This window comes from Crinia signifera, chromosome 2 (assembly GCF_055691185.1).
Source record: "Crinia signifera chromosome 2, ASM5569118v1, whole genome shotgun sequence".
NCBI classification, from domain to species: domain Eukaryota; kingdom Metazoa; phylum Chordata; class Amphibia; order Anura; family Myobatrachidae; genus Crinia; species Crinia signifera.
Genome location: NC_139218.1, coordinates 21784500 through 21804122, shown reverse-complemented (window position 1 = coordinate 21804122; position 19623 = coordinate 21784500). Strand labels below are relative to the sequence as shown.

General features: G+C 47.9%; 1 protein-coding gene and 1 long non-coding RNA gene across 9 annotated transcripts in view; one reads left to right on the top strand and one right to left on the bottom strand.

Annotated features, from left to right (window-relative positions):
- LOC146059470 (phosphatidylinositol N-acetylglucosaminyltransferase subunit P-like) overlaps positions 1–19623 on the bottom strand; it is a 32881-nt gene that overhangs the window by 12561 nt on the left and 697 nt on the right. Inside the window, exon 1 of one of the 7 annotated variants that reach the window (XM_083171720.1) lies at positions 12724–12827. The exons of 2 other annotated variants lie outside the window; for them this stretch is intronic. Coding sequence is in view for 1 of the 5 variants with exons in the window: in XM_083171724.1 (XP_083027850.1) it covers positions 12724–12747 (24 nt within the window). In the remaining 4 variants the exon portion in view is untranslated. Of the gene's footprint in view, positions 1–2958; positions 3033–12723; positions 12828–19623 lie in introns of those variants that run through there. 4 more of the 7 variants (XM_083171724.1, XM_083171722.1, XM_083171718.1 and 1 more) reach the window with 4 other exon arrangements.
- LOC146059471 (uncharacterized) lies at positions 99–18193 on the top strand. Of its 2 annotated transcripts, XR_014470247.1 has the most exons (5): positions 99–325; positions 6214–6282; positions 7097–7369; positions 8735–8816; positions 18036–18193. It is a non-coding gene; the product is annotated as an uncharacterized LOC146059471 (long non-coding RNA). The 2 variants fall into 2 exon arrangements; XR_014470248.1 differs by lacking the exon at positions 8735–8816.

Below are 19623 nucleotides of genomic sequence, written 5' to 3'. Positions count from 1 at the left end.
ACAATGAATGTGTCAACATTTTTAGCATGTTGACTTTAGAATTTCTGTCTGTAATGAAAAACTGTAATGTAACACTGCTGCTAACCCCCTGGGGAAATGTCGACACTGCTGCGGTCATAAGTCAGTGTTGACATTTTGCAGGTGTCAACATTGATGGTGATATTTTTAACCATGTTAATATTTTTTTTTTTCCAGATCATCACCGTTGACCTGCTGTTGACATTGATAATGCCGACATCTTGACAGCATACCCTTACAGAAACATTTTCCATTTACATTTGGGAAAGAGTTTTACACAAACAGAACTCTGCAAAGAGCGAATCAGGTAAAATCTTATGTGGGGCACAAGGCGGAGAGTAGCAGCCAGACATGGAGTCTAGCCGCTACTCTCTAATCCTTGGAGAGAGATAAAGTGGAAGTTCCAGCCAATCAGTTCCTGTCATTTTTCACACACAGGTATGTTCTAACCTCCGCCGCCACTTACTGTCCCCCTCTGTCGCCTATGCCAATGATACTAAATGCATATGCTCTAACATATGCGATTAGTATAGCAACGGGTAGCTTTTGCGAAGCAGCCGGCGGAGGGTGAGCGGCTCCCCCTCCCTCCCTTACCTGGCTGCTGCTAGGTGGGCTCCGCCTCCTCCCCCCTGCACCTGAGGAGGATGTACAGTGCAGGGAGGAGGAGGTCACTGGTTACCCCCGACACAGGTAAGAGATGAAGGGGGGGGGGGGGTGGTGTCGGCGCTGGATCGCGTTAAGAAGCCCATAGTCTACTCAACGCAGTGCAAAACCCAATAATGGGTTTTTTTACAGCATTTTTCATTTATACCCCGTTCTCACTGCTGCAAAAACCCGGGTTTTTGCCAGGGCAAGCAGTAATTTTGCGTGTCCTGTCTCAGTGTGAAATTGTCTTTGTGTAATTCCCAGGTGATATGCCCTGGGAATTAGACATGGGTTTTTTGCAGGGTTTTTCCTGGATAATACACGGGTGTACGACAGTGTGAACAGGCTAGACCCGGGTTTTTCACACATGATGCCAAAAAACAAGCTCATTGGGGGATGTAATCATGTGATATGTGACAGCCAGCCAATAAAAGCTGTTTTTTAAACAGTCAATCACAGCAATTTGTACAAATTTCCCAACACCCAATCAAATTCCACACACTTGTTGGAAGGCAGACCATGGAAAGCAGTGTGAAAGGGGCAGACAGGGGAAATTCCCAGGTCTGAGGTGCAGTATGAAGGGGGTCTGTTGAGCTGAGAAGCTCTGTGCCCCGCCAAATATCTGGCAAGAAAAACCCGGAATTTTGCAGGGGCGGCAATGAGATCGCGGCATTAGAGCATCCCGCCCACAGCCTCTCCCATTGCAGTCAGAAGCTGACTGGCTGGTAGATATGCACTTCGAAAATGCCCCTACATCGCTCCGTGTGTAGGGCCACAGCGATAGTGATGCACGGCCCGGCGCGCTGCTATCAGCGGGCAATTAAGATCCTGCCTGCTGGATAAATCTAGTCAGATCGCCGGTCAGGACCTCACCTGAGAACACCGGCCCTGACCGATCGCTCAGCACACAGTGCTGATACATCGCTGTGCACAGTCATCCCGTATGTAGGCCCCATTAGTATAAAGACCCAGCAGGCTGCACCTGACAGGTCACTACTCGACGGGGGGAATGAATTCGACTATGGGTGGGGCAAAAAGGGCGTGAGGAAAGATAACCCTCTTTACAATAAACAACGTGCCATTCCTCTCCTCACCTAGATCCTGCGCACTTAATAACTGAAGCGTGAGACATCAGGGCGCCATGTGGGGAAACAACATTCACACGCATGTAGGTCATTAAAACCTATGTGCCGGATATTTTCCATTACAGAGGATAATTCTTATCACATATAAAAGACTTATTAAGGCGAGAAATAGGGTGTTTTTTTGCTGAAGTCGCGCCTCTTCCCTGTCAGCGGAATGGTTTTTTTTCTGGGAACCGCAGCAGTAGAAATATTTAATTTAAAATGTGAAGTCTTTGTGGGAGGTAGAACTGGAGCCTCAGTGCGCAATTCCAATGCAAATGTGGACTACCGCCGCCACGCGGAACCATCGTCAACAAGTATCACACAGCGACCGCGGCGGGTTTTTCCTAGTAAATTGCAGTGATAAAAGACATCATGGCAGAAAATGTCATAATTGCCACACGTTAGTAAACAGAGCTAAGAATCGTTGTGCCCGATTCAGACTCATTTGCTGGGCTAGTCATTATCGAACGACCGCATAAGCGCATTTTCCTCAGCGCGCATGTGCAAGCCGCCTGCAGGAAGACAGCCTTCGCCATAAAACGCAGGCGTTCCCCAGCCACTGCTCGCTGACATTGCTGCCCAGCGAGCTGGTCTGAATTGGACCCTTTCTGTAAGTATCTTATTAAGAACTTATATCCTGGATACAGAATGCTGAGGACTACCACATGTACATGTACACACAGACATTCTAGGGTTAATTTCGTTGGGAGCCAATTAGCCTACCAGTATATTGTTGGATTGTGGGAGGAAACCGGAGTACCCGGAGGAAACCCACGCAAGCACGGGGAGAATATAAAAACTCTGCACAGTTAGGTCATGGTGAGGATCGAACCCATGACCTCAGCGCTGTGAGGCTCCCTCACCTCGACTTACAGAAGTGCACAAGGATTTGGACAGTTCACGATTATTTATTTATTAATTATATAGCGCAGAATATTCCATTGCGCTTTACAAAGGAGACGGCGATACAACAAACTGGGTATTTACAGACAGTCAAAGGTAGGAGGGCCCTGCTACAATCTAGTGATTATTCCCATGGGAGTCTGCCAGGCAGGTTACAATATACCGCTAGGCACTAAAATAGAAACCCACAGACACTTTATATAGTATTTGGTTTGCAGTTTGCCTTCCAGTCAAGTGTAACAATATAAACATATTCTTAGATTACCTCAGAGGCAGCGATGGCTGATAACAGCGAGTCTGAGGACAGAGGGAGGGATGTCAGGAAAAGTTCACTGCAGTTAATCAACAACTTAGCTGAGGCGCTAATAGGAGAAAATGGTCAATGTAAGGTCAGCGGTCACAGGGACAGTGGGACCGAGCAGGTGTGTGACAGTGCTGTTATGTAACTCAGTGCTGGATACAGGCTGATGTATCATGGGCTGGCTGGCCGATATATTGTGTGTTATGTAACTCAGTGCTGGATACAGGCTGATGTATCATGGGCTGCCTGGCCGATATATCGTGTGTTATGTACCTCAGTGATGGATACAGGATGATGTATCATGGGCTGGCTGGCCGATATATCGTGTGTTATGTACCTCAGTGCTGGATACAGGCTGATGTATCATGGGCTGGCTGGCCGATATATCGTGTGTTATGTACCTCAGTGCTGGATACAGGCTGATGTATCATGGGCTGGCTGGCCGATATATCGTGTGTGATGTACCTCAGTGCTGGATACAGGCTGATGTATCATGGGCTGGCTGGCCGATATATCGTGTGTTATGTACCTCAGTGCTGGATACAGGCTGATGTATCATGGGCTGGCTGGCCGATATATCGTGTGTTATGTACCTCAGTGCTGGATACAGGCTGATGTATCATGGGCTGGCTGGCCGATATATCGTGTGTGATGTACCTCAGTGCTGGATACAGGCTGATGTATCATGGGCTGGCTGGCCGATATATCGTCACAGCGTTGGCAAGTGTGTACAGCAATATGTCTGAACGGCGTCACAGCTGGGAGGGCACATTCAGCTGGCCTAGCTGTATGACAGGGACCGACATACCAAGCAGCTGTTCAGCAAGTGTGTATGGGGCCTACAGACGGGGCGATTTCAGACCATTTTGTAAGCGATCTGGCTAGACCTCTTAGCGAATGACCCTATATCGCTCCGTGTATAGGGGCCATAGTGATGCTTTGTCCTATGAGCTGCTATCGCCGGGCGATTAAGTTCCTGCATGAAGGATAAATCTAGTCCGATCGCCGGGTGTTATCACCAGAGAATACTGGCCCTGACAGATCACTCAGCGCAGCGCTAATGCTGGCCACACATCAGACCAACTTTCCTCCAACCATCCAACTAGTTGATTGGTTGGACTGAAAATCTGGTACTGTATGGGGGCAAATGCCAATAAGCAATCTGCTCACAAACTCAGGAGAATGGACATTCAGTGAAATTGTTTAAATCAAACAGGTCCAACTACAGGACATTGTCTGAGTGACAGTTGTTGACCAGTTTCCGATTTAGGAAACAAATGACTTCATTACAAATAATATTTGCTCCCATCCAGTACCAGTTTTTTACTCCAACCAACTAGTTGGATGGTTGGAGGAAAGTTGGTCTGATGTGTGGCCAGCATAACACATCAATGTGCAGCACTGTGCGCAGAGGGGTTGGGATCGTTTACTCGGCCATAACTAGATCGACAAGTATTGGGTCGACACCACTAGGTCGACATGGATCTAGGTCAACGTGACATTAGGTCGACATGGGCTAGGTCGACATGGGCTAGGTCGACATGGGGTTTTTCACTGTTTTTTTTACCCGAATGTCGAGACAGTCGATATGGACACAGTTTGAAGTGCACCGCATCCCCTCACAATTCGTCGGGCACACTATTTTTTCTCCCACTACGCCCTTGTGGATGGTAGGGCATGAAATACCTCCTGTCGGCACAAAAAACTGTGAAAAACCCAAATTCGACCTTTTGACTGTCGATCTAATGTAGGGTTGCCTACCCTCCCGGAATGGCCGGGAGGGTCCCGAAAATCGGGCCACCCTCCCGGATTCTGGGGGACCCCCGCTCCTCCCCACCCCTGATTGCGGCTTCCCCCACCCCGGCCACAGTGTTTAAATGACCTTTTCTGACGATCTCCGGAGAGGGGGCGGGGCCAAAGTGTCATCATCGCGTCATTTAGCCCCGCCCCTCCGTAAAGATCGTCAAATTGAGGCACCTTCCTTCATGGGGGTGGGGCTTAATGATGTCACGTTTAAGCCCCGCCCCCGAACTCCTGCTGAAAGTCTCCTCTCCGGGCTTCCCCCGGAGAGGAGCTTTCTAAAGTCGACAACCCTGAACTAATGTCATGTCGACCTAGACCCATGTCGACCCAATGCTTGTCGACCTAGTTACTGTAGAGCTAATGACCGTATCCTGTTGAGAGTAATCTACATTGCTCACCAGTGTCACCCTGTCTGTAGGCTGCCTCCCCCCCGAAGATTTCCATGCATGCTCCCACACAAACATGCCTAACCTTTTGAAGATGTGTTCTACGGTTTCCTTTTCTGTATCTGGCCATGATAGTACTTCTCGTAAGGCCGATCCTTTTAGCTGACCAATCAGGATCTCTATTTGTTGCTCCACTGTTAGAGGATAAATTTTAAATGTCGACCGCATCTTCTTCTGGAAATCCGTAAACGTGGTGGTTTCCTTCCTTGGGTACTCTCCCGAAAACGTCGGCAACCAAGGGGTGCCAAAGTAATATGGCATGGTAATCACACTCCCACCCGTTACACCACTTTGACCGGGTAAAGGGCCAGGTGAGGAGCTGACCACGACTGACTGCTCCGGTTGTGCCTGACTTCCTGATGGCTTTTCATTATCTATCACTTCGTCCGCCATTTTCTTGATCGTATCCTGTTCAATGACGCCAAATGTAAACCTTCAGGTAATTGCAGATTCTTTACCTCTCACCGTCGATAGGTTCGGACTCCCAGTAGGTAAGTAGGTTTGCTTGTTTTTCACAGGAGATTTCAGACGGTTTACAACTTTTCTTTATTCATTGAAAGAATTAGCTTCTTGTACAGTCACAAGCATAACATCACAATACAATCAATACATAAAAGAACAGGGTATGGCAGTGGGTAATTAATACAGTACACCAAAAGATTTTATTGCACTGGAACCTGCATTCGACTCCTACGGTCCTCCTTTCGCCAGGGTTCACGTTAACTCCCTACTATAGCATCTTACCGTATTCACTGCAATTAACAATTAGGGTTAGCACCACCTCTTAAGTGGCAACAAACAAGGTAAGTATAAACGAATATTTAAATTAACTCCAGTCGAACATTTCATGCACCATGCACATTGAATAAGTGTATGCAACTCGTTACTATCCTATTATTGCGCAATAATATACTGTACAATCACTGCTTAACTCTAACTTTCTAAACTAAGCGCTTTTATTCCCTTACAGAGTTCTACCCCGTGGCCACAGTCCAGCGAAAACCCAGACAAGTCCGGAATGTTTACAGTGTGTACAAATGTAAGTGTAGTATCGTTAATCAGCACTTCTTTCTAGTCTTTCTCCTTACGGCATCCAATAATTTACTCCTTTCCCACCTCCTCTGAGCTAGAGCAAATGTACCTTCTCTCTGCACCGAGTAACGGGCATTTGACTTTCCTTGCTAGCAAGGTGATGCGTTAGAAACGGTAAAGTAGCCTGTTAGGGTAACTAACTGCGTTGCGCTGTATGCTGGCTGAGAATAGTTCTTACTTACTAGGCATTTGGACTTATTACTGTACTGATAACTGTCCTTCCTGCAGTATCACTCGTTCTTGTACTCCTGGGTTGGTCTAGTTATATTCTCCTCTTTCCGGGCGTCCCCAGGCCCCTTCGTAAGCCGGGTTTAGCCCTCCTTCACTAGTAGGTCTACGCAGGAATAACACTGCACTTAACAGGCCAATAGCCAAACTAGAAAATGTCACTCTTCACAATGTATCAGCGGAATCTGTATTTTGGGTAGGCTGGCTTTTTGTCACCGCAGTGGGCGTCCCCTGACTTACGCCGGGTTTAGCCCTGGTGACAAGCGACTATGGTATATGACTGCACTATACCTAGCGTTTGGAGTAATTATATCTACTTTCTCAGTCTAATTCGGGGTCACTGGCAGTTCACCGTTTGCACAGGCTGTTAACTGGTCGCATAGCTACAATGTTGCACAGTCTGAGCAATATGCTGGGTAGCGTGTATTCAGAGGCTGTTTAGGGTCCCTAGCTCTCTATCTCCCCGTTTTATGTGATCTGTGGCAATTCCGTGCAGCCTGTACTATGTGTCGCTTTCCCTTCTCTAATGACAGGGAGCTCTGGGCGGGACTCACCGTACTTGAACACCGGCCTCCTCCAGCCTCCGGCCTGTCAGGTCACTCCACGTCACCTCGGCTCAGCCCTCCAACTTAGATGCTGCCCAACGCTGCTGCTGCCTCCGGCCCAGCCCTCGGCTTCGGGTCCCGCCTCCTCAGTGACGCCGCGTCTTCCCCAGAGTTTCTCCACACTGCGCTACACCGCTGACCGCGGGTGAGGGAAGAAGATGGCAGCTCTCGGCAACATATATCAGCGGCTCCTTGGGGCGGGTAAGTGTCGCTTTATATTCTGTCAGCACCGCTATCCGCCTCCGATCCAGCTGCGTAGCTCTGCTCCAACCGGACGCCTCCGGAGAACTGCGCCACAGCCGTTAACGGCTCTCAACTTCCCTCTCTCTTCACGCGCTCCCCTCCAGCCACGAGCACCACAACTTTATTCACCTGCGCTGGCTCGAGGATCAGACAATTCTTCCCCCCAACCAGCGTCGTAGGTTCGCCCTGTAACTATTCCTTCTGGCAGGTTCAATCCATTTTCCCCCGTGAGAGGGGAGCTTGCTGTACAAATGAAATAGCTGTTGTGCCTCCTATGAACGTCTGGGTGACACAGTAAAGTCCCCGCTGCCCTCTGTGAGGGTAATCAGTAATTTCCTATGGAAGTCCTAATTGCCTTCTGTGAAGGCACTGTGTAACATATATACACGTTCCACTGTCCTTATTCCCCCTATGCCAGTCTCTATATGCTGTATAACCTTCACTGTCCCCTATGGGGATTAGTTAACCAATAAACATTGAGTAGCCTCTATGAGGCACAAACAACATGACATCACATGTCAGCCAATATGGGTGTTACAGGGGGCGGGGCCAAAGTGTCATCATCGCGTCATTTAGCCCCGCCCCTCCGTAAAGATTGTCAAATTGAGGCACCTTCCTTCATGGGGGTGGGGCTTAATGATGTCACGTTTAAGCCCCGCCCCCGAACTCCTGCTGAAAGTCTCCTCTCCGGGCTTCCCCCGGAGAGGAGCTTTCTAAAGTCGACAACCCTGAACTAATGTCATGTCGACCTAGACCCATGTCGACCCAATGCTTGTCGACCTAGTTACTGTAGAGCTAATGACCGTATCCTGTTGAGAGTAATCTACATTGCTCACCAGTGTCACCCTGTCTGTAGGCTGCCTCCCCCCCGAAGATTTCCATGCATGCTCCCACACAAACACGCCGTTCACCTAATCGACCGCACACCACAACCCCCCCCCCCCCCGCTGCTCCCCCATCGATCGTCTGAAAGCCCGAACACCCAAACCCCCGGGAACCCGAGTGCACGAACGTGCCGATCACCCGAATCCATGAGCGACCGAACTCGCTTGATTAGCCGAGTGTGTGAATATGCAGGAACACATCCAAACACCTGATTCCCGGAGGGCATGAACGCGGCCAAATGCACCCAAACAATTAAATTTCTGAGTGCCTGAACTCGCCCGAGTGTGCGAACGTGCCAGAACGCCCGAAACGCAAACACATCCGAGTCTGATGAATATTAGGCGGCCCATATGGGGCCCTAATAAGAAAAGGGATCTTTTTTTTTTTAAACCATAATTTCCTGTTAATATTTAAAAATAAAATATGTGCGATCCACAGGATTCTAAAGGCATTTTCATCACTACACCAAGCGGATGGATACTGCGGTCTTTTATACCTCATCTGATTGGACGCCTGTGAGGTATTTATAGCCTGACTCGTGCTCTGGTATAATAGATGTACCTGCCTTATCCATAGCAGCTGAACTCTGTCCAACCTCTGTCACGTTCACCTGAAGGAATGTGCTGTGTGAGGGAGCGAGGCCTGATGCACCACTGTCCCTTGCGGCTGCTGATAGCAGGTCTGCAGGCCATGGTGAGAACATGAATGTTTGTTTCTGTCCCCTGAGTGGACATCAGTATCTCACCACCTCCTGTAGTTTAGATAGGGCTGCGGTGACCTACCCCTGAACCGGTCAGCCCCATTGGCCTAGATGTCATGTGCATGCACCCCCGGGCCGGATAACTGACCTGTAACTGTAGATCAGGCATGTCCAACGTTGGCCCTCCAGATGTTGTGAAACTACATATCCCAGCATGCTTTGCCACAGTTTTTCTATTAGAGAATGCTAAAACATGCTGGGATGTGTAGTTTCAAAACATCTGGAGGGCCGCTGCGCTCGCCATGCTTCAGGCACACGAAGTAATAAAAGTATGAACGAAGTCTGTCCAAGCCAAAAACACATGAAAAACATGTGTCAACCATGCCCATTAAAACTTAAGCTTGTGTCGACCTTCTGTCATTGTCGACCATTTTTAGGTGTCGACCTAGGGACTGGATACCAGCCAGGAGTCGCATGCGCAGAGTGACGCCCTGTAGTGCACCCAGGGGGGGGGGGGGTTTCCGAGTACCCAGAACCACCCCCTGATGAAGCAAATAAAATGTTTTGCTGCTCGAGCTTTGCGGACATAGCTCCACCCACTTTCCGTATTAGGCTCCACCCACTCACAGCATTTTTCCGCGAATCGCGGGGCTGTATAATGATGGGAGAGTTGAGGCACAGGAAGGAGCACCTTTTAAGACCGACTAGCGTAGAATTAATTTTTGAACTGTAAAATATATGGGTGTATGGTTTATTTCTATTTAATGAAACAAATGCACCGTCACCAGGTGCAAGTAAAGCACCGAAATGTTTAAGTCTGTATAGTCACAAAATAAATAAATATATATATTTTTTTAATTATTTATTCCATCTGGAAACCCCCTTTACAAATCACGTGTTTGCCCCTGATGCCGGCAGCCGCACTGCATGCTGGGTGGAATCAATATCAGATCCCTCACCCTGCGCTTCTATGGGGGGGAACGCTAGCGGGTGCCGGACGGCTCCCTGACAGGCGGGATTCCGACAGTCAGTACTGCGACGTCGGAATCCCGACTGCTCCTTCGTGGGGGTCCATGACCCCTCGTTTTTTCCTCGTGAAGCCGGACTTCAGGGGAAGATGCATCAAACTTTCTTAAGGGACAAGTGGAAGCGTTGCCTTTAGCAACCCATCAAATTCTAGCTACCATTTTGTAGTAGGCACTAAATAAAAGTTCACTATAATTTGGCTGGTTGCTATTGGAAACATCTCCACTCGTACTCCTAATAGGTTAATTGGTTTATGACACACACAAAAAAAACACCCCACAAATGACCTGTGTTTGCGTACACAAGTGGGAAGGAATATTAATGGGACCCACATCCATATAGATTGTAAACTCCACTGTGTAAAGCGCTGCGGATTAGGTGTGCGCTATATAATGAACTTAATAAAGAACAATATAAAAGGTGAGGCAGCCATTTTGTCAAGGTCATCACCTTGTGACTTGCTGAAGCTCGGGAGGCCTTATTATCTCACAGAGGTCACAGGCGTTTGAACTGCTAACCTCTCGTCACTGACAGACAACTGGGAGACATATTTTCCCAAGCTCAGGGGTCAATCAAGTGGAGGGAGCATGGCTGCAGGACAAATGATGTGGATTCCCAATATTTCACAGTGACACTAGCTGAGGGGAAGGGATTATTATCTCACTGCTGCCTGACCTGCAGACATCACTCATCCAGCTGCACCCGCAGATAACATCACTCAGGGTCACCTAATGGCCCTATATAAGCCCCTCACCCTTCTCACTTTTACCTCAGACAAGGACAGACGGCAGCACAATGCTACAATAGGAACTGACTGGAGATTTTACCTCAGATTGCCATATTGCCAGCGATGGGAGTGTGCACCGGCGATATATCGCCGTGTGCGGGCTCCCGTTTTCTCCCCCATAGTGATAGCTGGTCGCAGGAACATGCTCCTGCGACCAGCTGATTTCCACTGCCGGGCTACCCCGGCAGTTTCTTTTTCATCAGTGACCATCTCTGGTCGCTGATGCAAACGGGACACTGAGCGATATATCGCTCATCGCAAGCGATATATCGTTTATCGTGAGCGATATATCCCCCCATGTGTACAGGGCTTACCATCCACTACGGTAGGGTGGGAGAATATAATAGTGTGCTGAGTGCAGCGAGTACACTTAGACAGTGTCCAGTGTCAGTGACCATCAAATGATGTGGGTGTTTATGTACATCATCCATTCGCAGCAAGTGCAAACGTATGCGCCTTGCGAATGGTGGGCAGGCGTACCACCATTCACAAGGCGGGATCTGGTTCACTCGCATCCGAGCGGATCAACCAGAAGAAGATCTCTTAGAAAATGCCCCTACATCGCTCCGTGTGCAGGGGCCGTAGCGCTAGTTACGCGCGGCCCAGCGCGTTGCTATTTCCCGGCAATTAATATCCGGCATGCAGGATAAATCTAGCAAGATCGCCGGTCATGGCCAGTGTTCTCACAAGAGAACACTGACTCTGACAGATTTTGAGTGATCTACATTGCGCCAGATCCGTGTCGCCCCGTGTGTAGGCCCCTTTAGTCGCACACAGATGTACAAAGCTCACACAACCCACTGACCAGTGTATGAGAGCAATGCGGGATGCACCGGAAGGTCGACTGAGGTGTGTAGTTCGTGAACAGCTGTAGAGACGCTTATTGCCACCTCTGCACTAGAGCATGGAGGGAAAATAGAATAGTGTGCCCGAAGCTTTGTGAGCGGTGCGAGAGTCTACCGTACGCTTAGAAGTCTATATCTAGACAGGTAAAAATAAAAAAAATGCAAGTCGACCTTCTACATTATCTACCTTCCGCCGGTCAAACTAAGGACCATGTCAACCATCCTGTGTCGACCTTTCTTGGGTCGACCGAATGACACATACCCAGCAATGACTTCACGGAAGGTAAAGGGGAGTGCCAGAAAAACACAGATGAGCCTGCGATCTCGTCTCACTTCCTGCGGCCTAAGGATACTCAGAAGCCCGATCATCAACTGATCAGCAAGAGACGATGAGTGTTTGTTCTTGGACTAGCAAACTTGCCGGTGGGCCCCTCAATACAAATCTAGGCATCTGTGACAATTGCGTAATCTCGCGTAGTATCTATAAGGGCTGTGGATTCAGAGGAAATTTTGCGTACCTGGAGTCGGAGTCGGCAAACAGTGCACCGACTCCGACAATTATAATGAATGACTTCTCTAGTGTAAAGGTGGCCATACACATGCAGATTTATCTTCAGATCTGGCTGGTTGGAAAAAAAACATGGTTATGGATGAGAGCAAATGACAGTGGACCATTTTGGAACAAAAGAAGGTCTCGATGGCGCTGAACTCGTATGTCCCTCGAAATATGTGTTTCTCGTGATGTAGGGAAAGTAAGTATATGAAAAAACGTATTAAAATTTCTAAAGAAATAAATATAAAAAAGAAGGTGTTAGCAGGAAAAACACTTAGTGGGGGGATTCGTACCCAAACTCACTGGTTAAAGGTGTTATACAAGTGTATAAAGGTATCTTTTTAGAGGGTCCACCCGTGCAAATAGAAATGGATGGAATACCAAGGTAGTTGAACAGTATCCTAATGGCGTACCGTACTCACTGTATGTACAGGAGCTTGACGCCTATAAAGGTTTCTTTTGCTGACACAAAATACGAAATATCCAAATATCAAGATAGGTGCCTACCATACTCACTGTGCATGTAGGTAGGATACACATATAGCGGTTTCTTTAAATGTGGCCTGGTCTCTCAGATTCTCATCAACCCCATCCCAGGGGTGTACAGTATATACAAAGAGGAGGAGGACGGTGTCAATAAAAGGGTTTATTACTGGTACAACTGAAATGTGGCCAATTGGTCAATAGCCACAAACAGATAGTCCAATAAGCACAATAAAAACAAAGATAAAAGCACTCACTTCTCTGCCAACATGTTTCGGCGGTCACAGCCGCCTTTTTCAAGGTAGAGAGTGAGTGACCTGGCAGTGATTAAATAGCACATGGAGAAAACACTTCCGGGTTAATCTGATTAAATGAAAAAATCTCAAAAGGATATAATAAAGTGCATAAATATACTCTATTAATGCCGCTCTAGTGGCGAACAAGATAAGGGAGCTTACTTGAGAACGCCTAGTAGTTAACAGGCGTTCATTCCAAAGTTTATCCGCAGTGGAACGCATAATCGCGTGTATCTTCCGCGATGTGGAACGCAAGACCGGAAGTGTTGTATTAGACACGTCTCTCCTAGCCGGGTCATTTGATTAATGCGCCGCATCGGGCTTCCGGGCTGTGGAACGCACAGCCGGAAGACAGATAACGCTCAGAGGACATAGATAGTGGACCCATAATGTTTATATATAGCGCACCGCCAAAATGACAATAATTTAGCATTGTGCAGCGGGATGACCATAAATACATAAATATAAATCAAGCAGTCCTAAAAACTTTTAGATAATTATACCGCATTAAAAAAAGGGAGGGTCTTCATTCTATTGTGTGTTTTCTCCATTTACATAATAAATACAATTGCATTTCCAGATATAAAAAAAATACAAAAAAATTTACAAAAATAACAATATTTCAGTTTAATATGTTTAAAATTATTTAAAATATTTACAGAAACCACTTCAATTCAAAATCGTGGTTCAAGCCATCAGGAGATAGTGGACAGATTAAAAATCCATCGCGTCTGTTTTAACCATCTCCAACCCCCAAAAGCCTGTAATAGACTTGGTGGAGCTATTGTGTACTTCTAAAAAATGTTGCGAGAAAGGATGTTCTTTAAAACCTCTTTTAATATTTCTAACGTGCTCGGCAAGGCAAACTTTAAGGCTCCTTTTAGTCTTATATAATTTCTCACATGAACATCTGATGGCGTAGACAACGTAATTTGAATTGCACGTAATGAATTGTTTAGGCTTAACCCCTTCACGACATTGCCTTTTAAGGTAATTTTTTTTTTTTTTTTCCTCCTTGCGTTCAAATAAGCGTAACTTTTTAAATTTTCCGGCTATATAGACACATGAGGGCTTTTTTTTTGTGGGACAAGTTGTACTTTGTAATGGTACCATTTACTGTACCGTATAATATTCTGGGGAATCAGGAAATAATTCAATGTGGGGTAAAAAAAAAAAAAAACGCCATTGCACAATTTTGCGCTGGTTACGGTTTTTTTGGAGTTCATAGTTCGTTTAAAATGATGGGTTATCTTTATTCTATGGGTCGTTACGATTCTGGCGATACCAAACTTATATAGTTTTCGTTATGTTTTACCACTAAAAAAAAAATCGCAACTTTTACGGTTTTTCTAATTTGCGTTGCGTCGCCATGTTCTGCGGCTTATAACTTTTTTATTTTTCCACCTACGGACCTGGGTGAGGGCTCATTTTTTGCGGGCTGAAGTGTACTTTTTAATTAATACCATTATGGGATATGGGCGACTTTCTGATCTCTTTTAGTTATTTTTTTTTGGGTACGCGATGCGACCAAAAAACGTAGTTTTGGCGTTGGGGATTATTTTCCGTTTACGCCTTTAACCGTGCGGGATAACTAATGTTATATTTTAATAGATCGGACTTTTAGGAACGCGGCGATACCAAATATGTTTATTTTTTTTATTTTTTATTTATTTTTATTTGGGAAATGGGGAAAGGGGGGTGATTTGAACTTTTAATATTTTTTTATTTTTTTTTTATTTTTAAACTTTATTTTTTTTTTTTTTTTTACTTTTACTACAAGGCCCCCTAGTGTACTTGACCACTAGGGGGCGCGATCGCCTGTACTAGGTTCAGCCATAGAGCTCTATGGCTGAACGTAGTGATTTTATGCACTTCCTATTACATCCTGCCTGAGGCAGGATGTAATAGGTATGCATACACGGCCAGCACAGGGGTCTACATTAGACCCCTGGCTACCATGGCAACCGATCGGCACCCTCCGATCTCGCTGCGGGGGGCCCCGATCGGCGCCGGAGGGGGGCGCCCCCCCTCCGATCAGCTATTTAAGCACTGCGGGCGCTTTGCCCGCGGTGCTTAAAGGGTTAAACGGCCACGATCGGCGAACTCGCCGCTCGTGGCCGTGAGAGCAGGGACCTGGCTGTAATATACAGCCATTTCCTGCTCTCTTTCAAGCCAGCTCACTCCGTGAGCTGGCTTGATTCCCCCGCAACGGACATATGACGTATATATACGTCATATGTCGTGAAGGGGTTAATAATAGAGTGATTTAATTCAATCGCTGTAAACTTTCTGGTGGTTGATGGACATGATTTGCACATGGCACAGTCGCCACAGCGGTGAAATCCATTGTTACATGTAGAAATGGTATTCTGTTCAATAAAAGCACTTTTGACCAGTTTATCCCTGAGACTTGCAGCTCGTCTATAAACAAATTTTGGTTTATTGGGCAAAATATCGACTAGGACTGGATCCTCTAGAAGAAGTTTCCAGTTCCGTTTAAAAACCTGCTCAATGGACCTATGGTAGGCATTATACTGTGTACTGAAGGCTATGTTATAATCCTGGGTTTGGGGGTATCACTAATCATACTTGCCGACTTTGGCATACTCCTTTCCGGGAGAAGCCCGGAGAGGAGTGAAAGGGGGCGGGTAGAGGCTTCGTTTTGGGGTCGGGGCACGGGTGATGTCATCAAGCCCCGCCCCCATGATGGGCTGAAGCCTCAATTTGCGGGTCCGTGGGTGGGGGGAGGGGCTAAAAATGACGCAAATTGCGTCATTTAGCCCCGCCCCCTCCCGCGGACCCGCGAAAGTCATAGTTTTTAGACCGCGGGGAGAGGGGGAGCCGGGGCTGTAGGGAAATGCAGGAGACTTGCCCCCCTTCCCGGGGGACCGGGAGGGGGACCCGATTTGCGGGACCCTCCCGGCCATTCCGGGAGGGTAGGCAAGTATGTCACTAATGGGTTTATCTTTAAGCAGCTCCTCTCTTGAGAGGGACCTAGTCTCATCCAGGGCTACTTCCAGTAGTGTGCCATCATAGTGTTCATTCTAGCACCCGCTATATTTGAAAACCCATGCAGTTCCTCTTCCCTGCCTGGGGTGTCGCTGTCTGCTTTAGAGGTTCTAGCACAGTGTGGTCTGTATATCAGCACTGATATGCAAACCAGACCTGTGCTAGAAACACTAGAGCAGACAGTGACACCCCAGGCAGGGAAGAGGAACTGCATGGGTTTTCAAATATGGCGGGTGCTAGAATGAACACTACCATCATAACCTTTATTTAAAAATGTATTTTTCATTTTTTCGGCACTGGCTTCAAAATTGTTGGAACTTGAACAGTTGCGTTTCAGGCACACAAACTGTCCTTTAGGGACATTAGATACCCATCTCTTCAGGTGGTTGCTGGATGGACAAATATATGAATTACAATCTGAGGGTTTGTAGTAAATTGTGGTCAAGTTTGTTGTTCTCCACAAAGATTCTTAAATCTAAAAAGTTTACCTCAAGTTTGCTGATGTTAAATGTCAGCTGGATGTTGAAACAATTGTTATTTAGATACTCACAAAATTTGTTAAGTTCTGTTTCCTGTCCCCTCCATACAAACAATACATCGTCAATATAACGCCACCATTGGACCAGATTTGCACCCCAGCCATGGCCCGGCCACACCATCAGGTTTTCCCATCCAGCAATGAAAATATTCGCATAGCTGGGGGCAAATCTGGTCCCCATGGCTGTACCGACCTCTTGGATGTAGAAACACCCGTTAAAGTTGAAATAGTTTTTGAGTAGGATGAACTCGATCCCTTGTATCAATAGGTTTTGCAAATCAGGAGTAATGGTAGTTTTGAGCAAGGCTTGTTTGACAGCATGTATGCCGTCTCCATGTCTTATAATGGTATACAAGGACGTGACGTCTGCTGTAATCAGAAAACAGTCATCGTCCCAAATAACATCTTTTATCCTATTTAAAACATCCTTAGTATCTTTAAAGGTGAGACCTATTTTTGAGCACAATTGGCTGCAGGTGGTGGTCAATAAAATAAGATAAATTTGCAGTGATACTATTCGTGCCAGCGACGATAGGACGTCCTGGGGGATTTATTAAATTTTTATGAATTTTAGGCAAGAGATAGAGTACAGGTACAGAGTACTCCTCTCTTACCAAAAATCCAGCCGTATCACTACTCAGAGTGCCTGATGCAACATAACCATCAGTGGACCATTTGATTGGAAATGCTGGAAAACTGACAAACGGTCACTCATCCATAACCATGTTTTTGTTCCAACCAGCCAGATCTGAAGATAAATCTTACTAGTGTATGGGCACCTTAAGAATAAAGACCAATGCATGCAGTGCCTCACGTAACCACAAAACGAACACGTTAAGTGACCGTGAAAAAGCATGCTTTTCATGTGCTTCACTATATGGCACAATTCAGAGCACCAATACTTATAAATTTATTCTCCCTTGTAGTTTACAACTTATTTCCAAAGTTCAATAAGGTTTTTAATACCTCGTTGGTAGAAATCACCTGGTGTAGACTTGAAAAATTCATTCAACCAAGCTCTCCCACCATACGCACAACATCTTTTTACGCGGATGGTTGTTCGTTTACCTTGGCTAAGCCATTCCTTACGCTGGTTCATATTGATGTACAGGCACCATTTTTCGTTGCCAGTAACAATTCGGTAAAGAAATTGTTCCTTGTGTCCATGAATTGAACGGTGACGAGCAAGCAAACCAGCGGAGATTGTGGCTCGTTGATTTTTGTTGTCGTCACAAAGCATGCGGAACTCATGCTCCACACTTCTGAACCTTTCCTATTGTTTTTGTTCCCAAAACAACCAAATAAAGTGGTTTTTATCTTTGAACTGGTAAAGTTCCTGTTGTTTATGCCTACTGCTACTATCCAGCCATTTAATTAATTAATAAAACTTTGTTTTCATTGTGTTTTTCCTTTGCTTAAACTGTTCAATACACTAGACTGTTGGCTTCCCAGCCTCTAGTTTCTGTAGTAATAATATGTATGTTGCCTTTCTTTCCTTCAAGGAATGTATCAAATACATTCGCATATTAATACAGAGGAGTCGGAGTCGAGGAGTCGGCGTCAGAAGTACGAGGAGTCGGAACATTTATCTACTGACTCCACAGCCCTGGTATCTATACACATGTTACCACTGTGGCGGCACTACAGAACAGTATGGAACTCTCAGGTAACTGCACCTGCCCTTTTTCAGACATCCCTCTTGGTTTTGGCTTATTGTGTATTCAGTAAATAAGGACTTAAGTAACATCTGTTATATGTTCCATAAGATTGGGTGAAAGTTTTAGGACATGCAGGCATAGGGACAGGAGCATTCCCCATGAGCGCGTAGGGACAGGAGCATGCATTCCCCATGAGCGAGTAGGGACAGGAGCATTCCCCATGAGCGCGTAGGGGCAGGAGCATTCCCCATGAGCGCGTAGGGACAGGAGCATTCCCCATGAGCACGTAGGGACAGGAGCATTCCCCATGAGCTCGTCGGGGCAGGAGCATTCCCCATGAGCGCGTCGGGGCAGGAGCATTCCCCATGAGCGCGTCGGGGCAGGAGCATTCCCCATGAGCGCGTCGGGGCAGGAGCATTCCCCATGAGCGCGTCGGGGCAGGAGCATTCCCCATGAGCGCGTCGGGGCAGGAGCATTCCCCATGAGCGCGTCGGGGCAGGAGCATTCCCCATGAGCGCGTCGGGGCAGGAGCATTCCCCATGAGCGCGTCAGGTCAGGAGCGCGCCGGGGCAGGAGCATTCCCCATGAGCGCATCTGGGCAGGAAAATTCCCCATGAGCGCCTCGGGGCAGGAACGTTCCCCATGAGCGCCTCGGGGCAGGAGCGTTCCCCATGAGCGCCTCGGGGCAGGAGCGTTCCCCATGAGCGCCTCGGGGCAGGAGCGTTCCCCATGAGCGCCTCGGGGCAGGAGCGTTCCCCATGAGCGCCTCGGGGCAGAAGCGTTCCCCATGAGCGCCTCGGGGCAGGAGCGTTCCCCATGAGCGCCTCGGGGCAGGAGCGTTCCCCATGAGCGCCTCGGGGCAGGAGCGTTCCCCATGAGCGCCTCGGGGCAGGAGCGTTCCCCATGAGCGCCTCGGGGCAGGAGCGTTCCCCATGAGCGCCTCGGGGCAGGAGCGTTCCCCATGAGCGCCTCGGGGCAGGAGCGTGCCCCATGAGCGCCTCGGGGCAGGAGCGTTCCCCATGAGCGCCTCGGGGCAGGAGCATTCCCCATGAGCGCGTCAGGGCAGGAGCATTCCCCATGAGCGCGTCGGGGCAGGAGCGTTCCCCATGAGCGCGTCAGGGCAGGAGCATTCCCCATGAGCGCGTCGGGGCAGGAGCGTTCCCCATGAGCGCCTCAGGGCAGGAGCGTGCCCCATGAGCGCCTCGGGGCAGGAGCGTTCCCCATGAGCGCCTCGGGGCAGGAGCGTTCCCCATGAGCGCGTCAGGGCAGGAGCGTTCCCCATGAGCGCGTCGGGGCAGGAGCGTTCCCCATGAGCGCGTCGGGGCAGGAGCGTTCCCCATGAGCGCCTCGGGGCAGGAGCGTTCCCCATGAGCGCCTCGGGGCAGGAGCATTCCCCATGAGCGCGTCGGGGCAGGAGCATTCCCCATGAGCG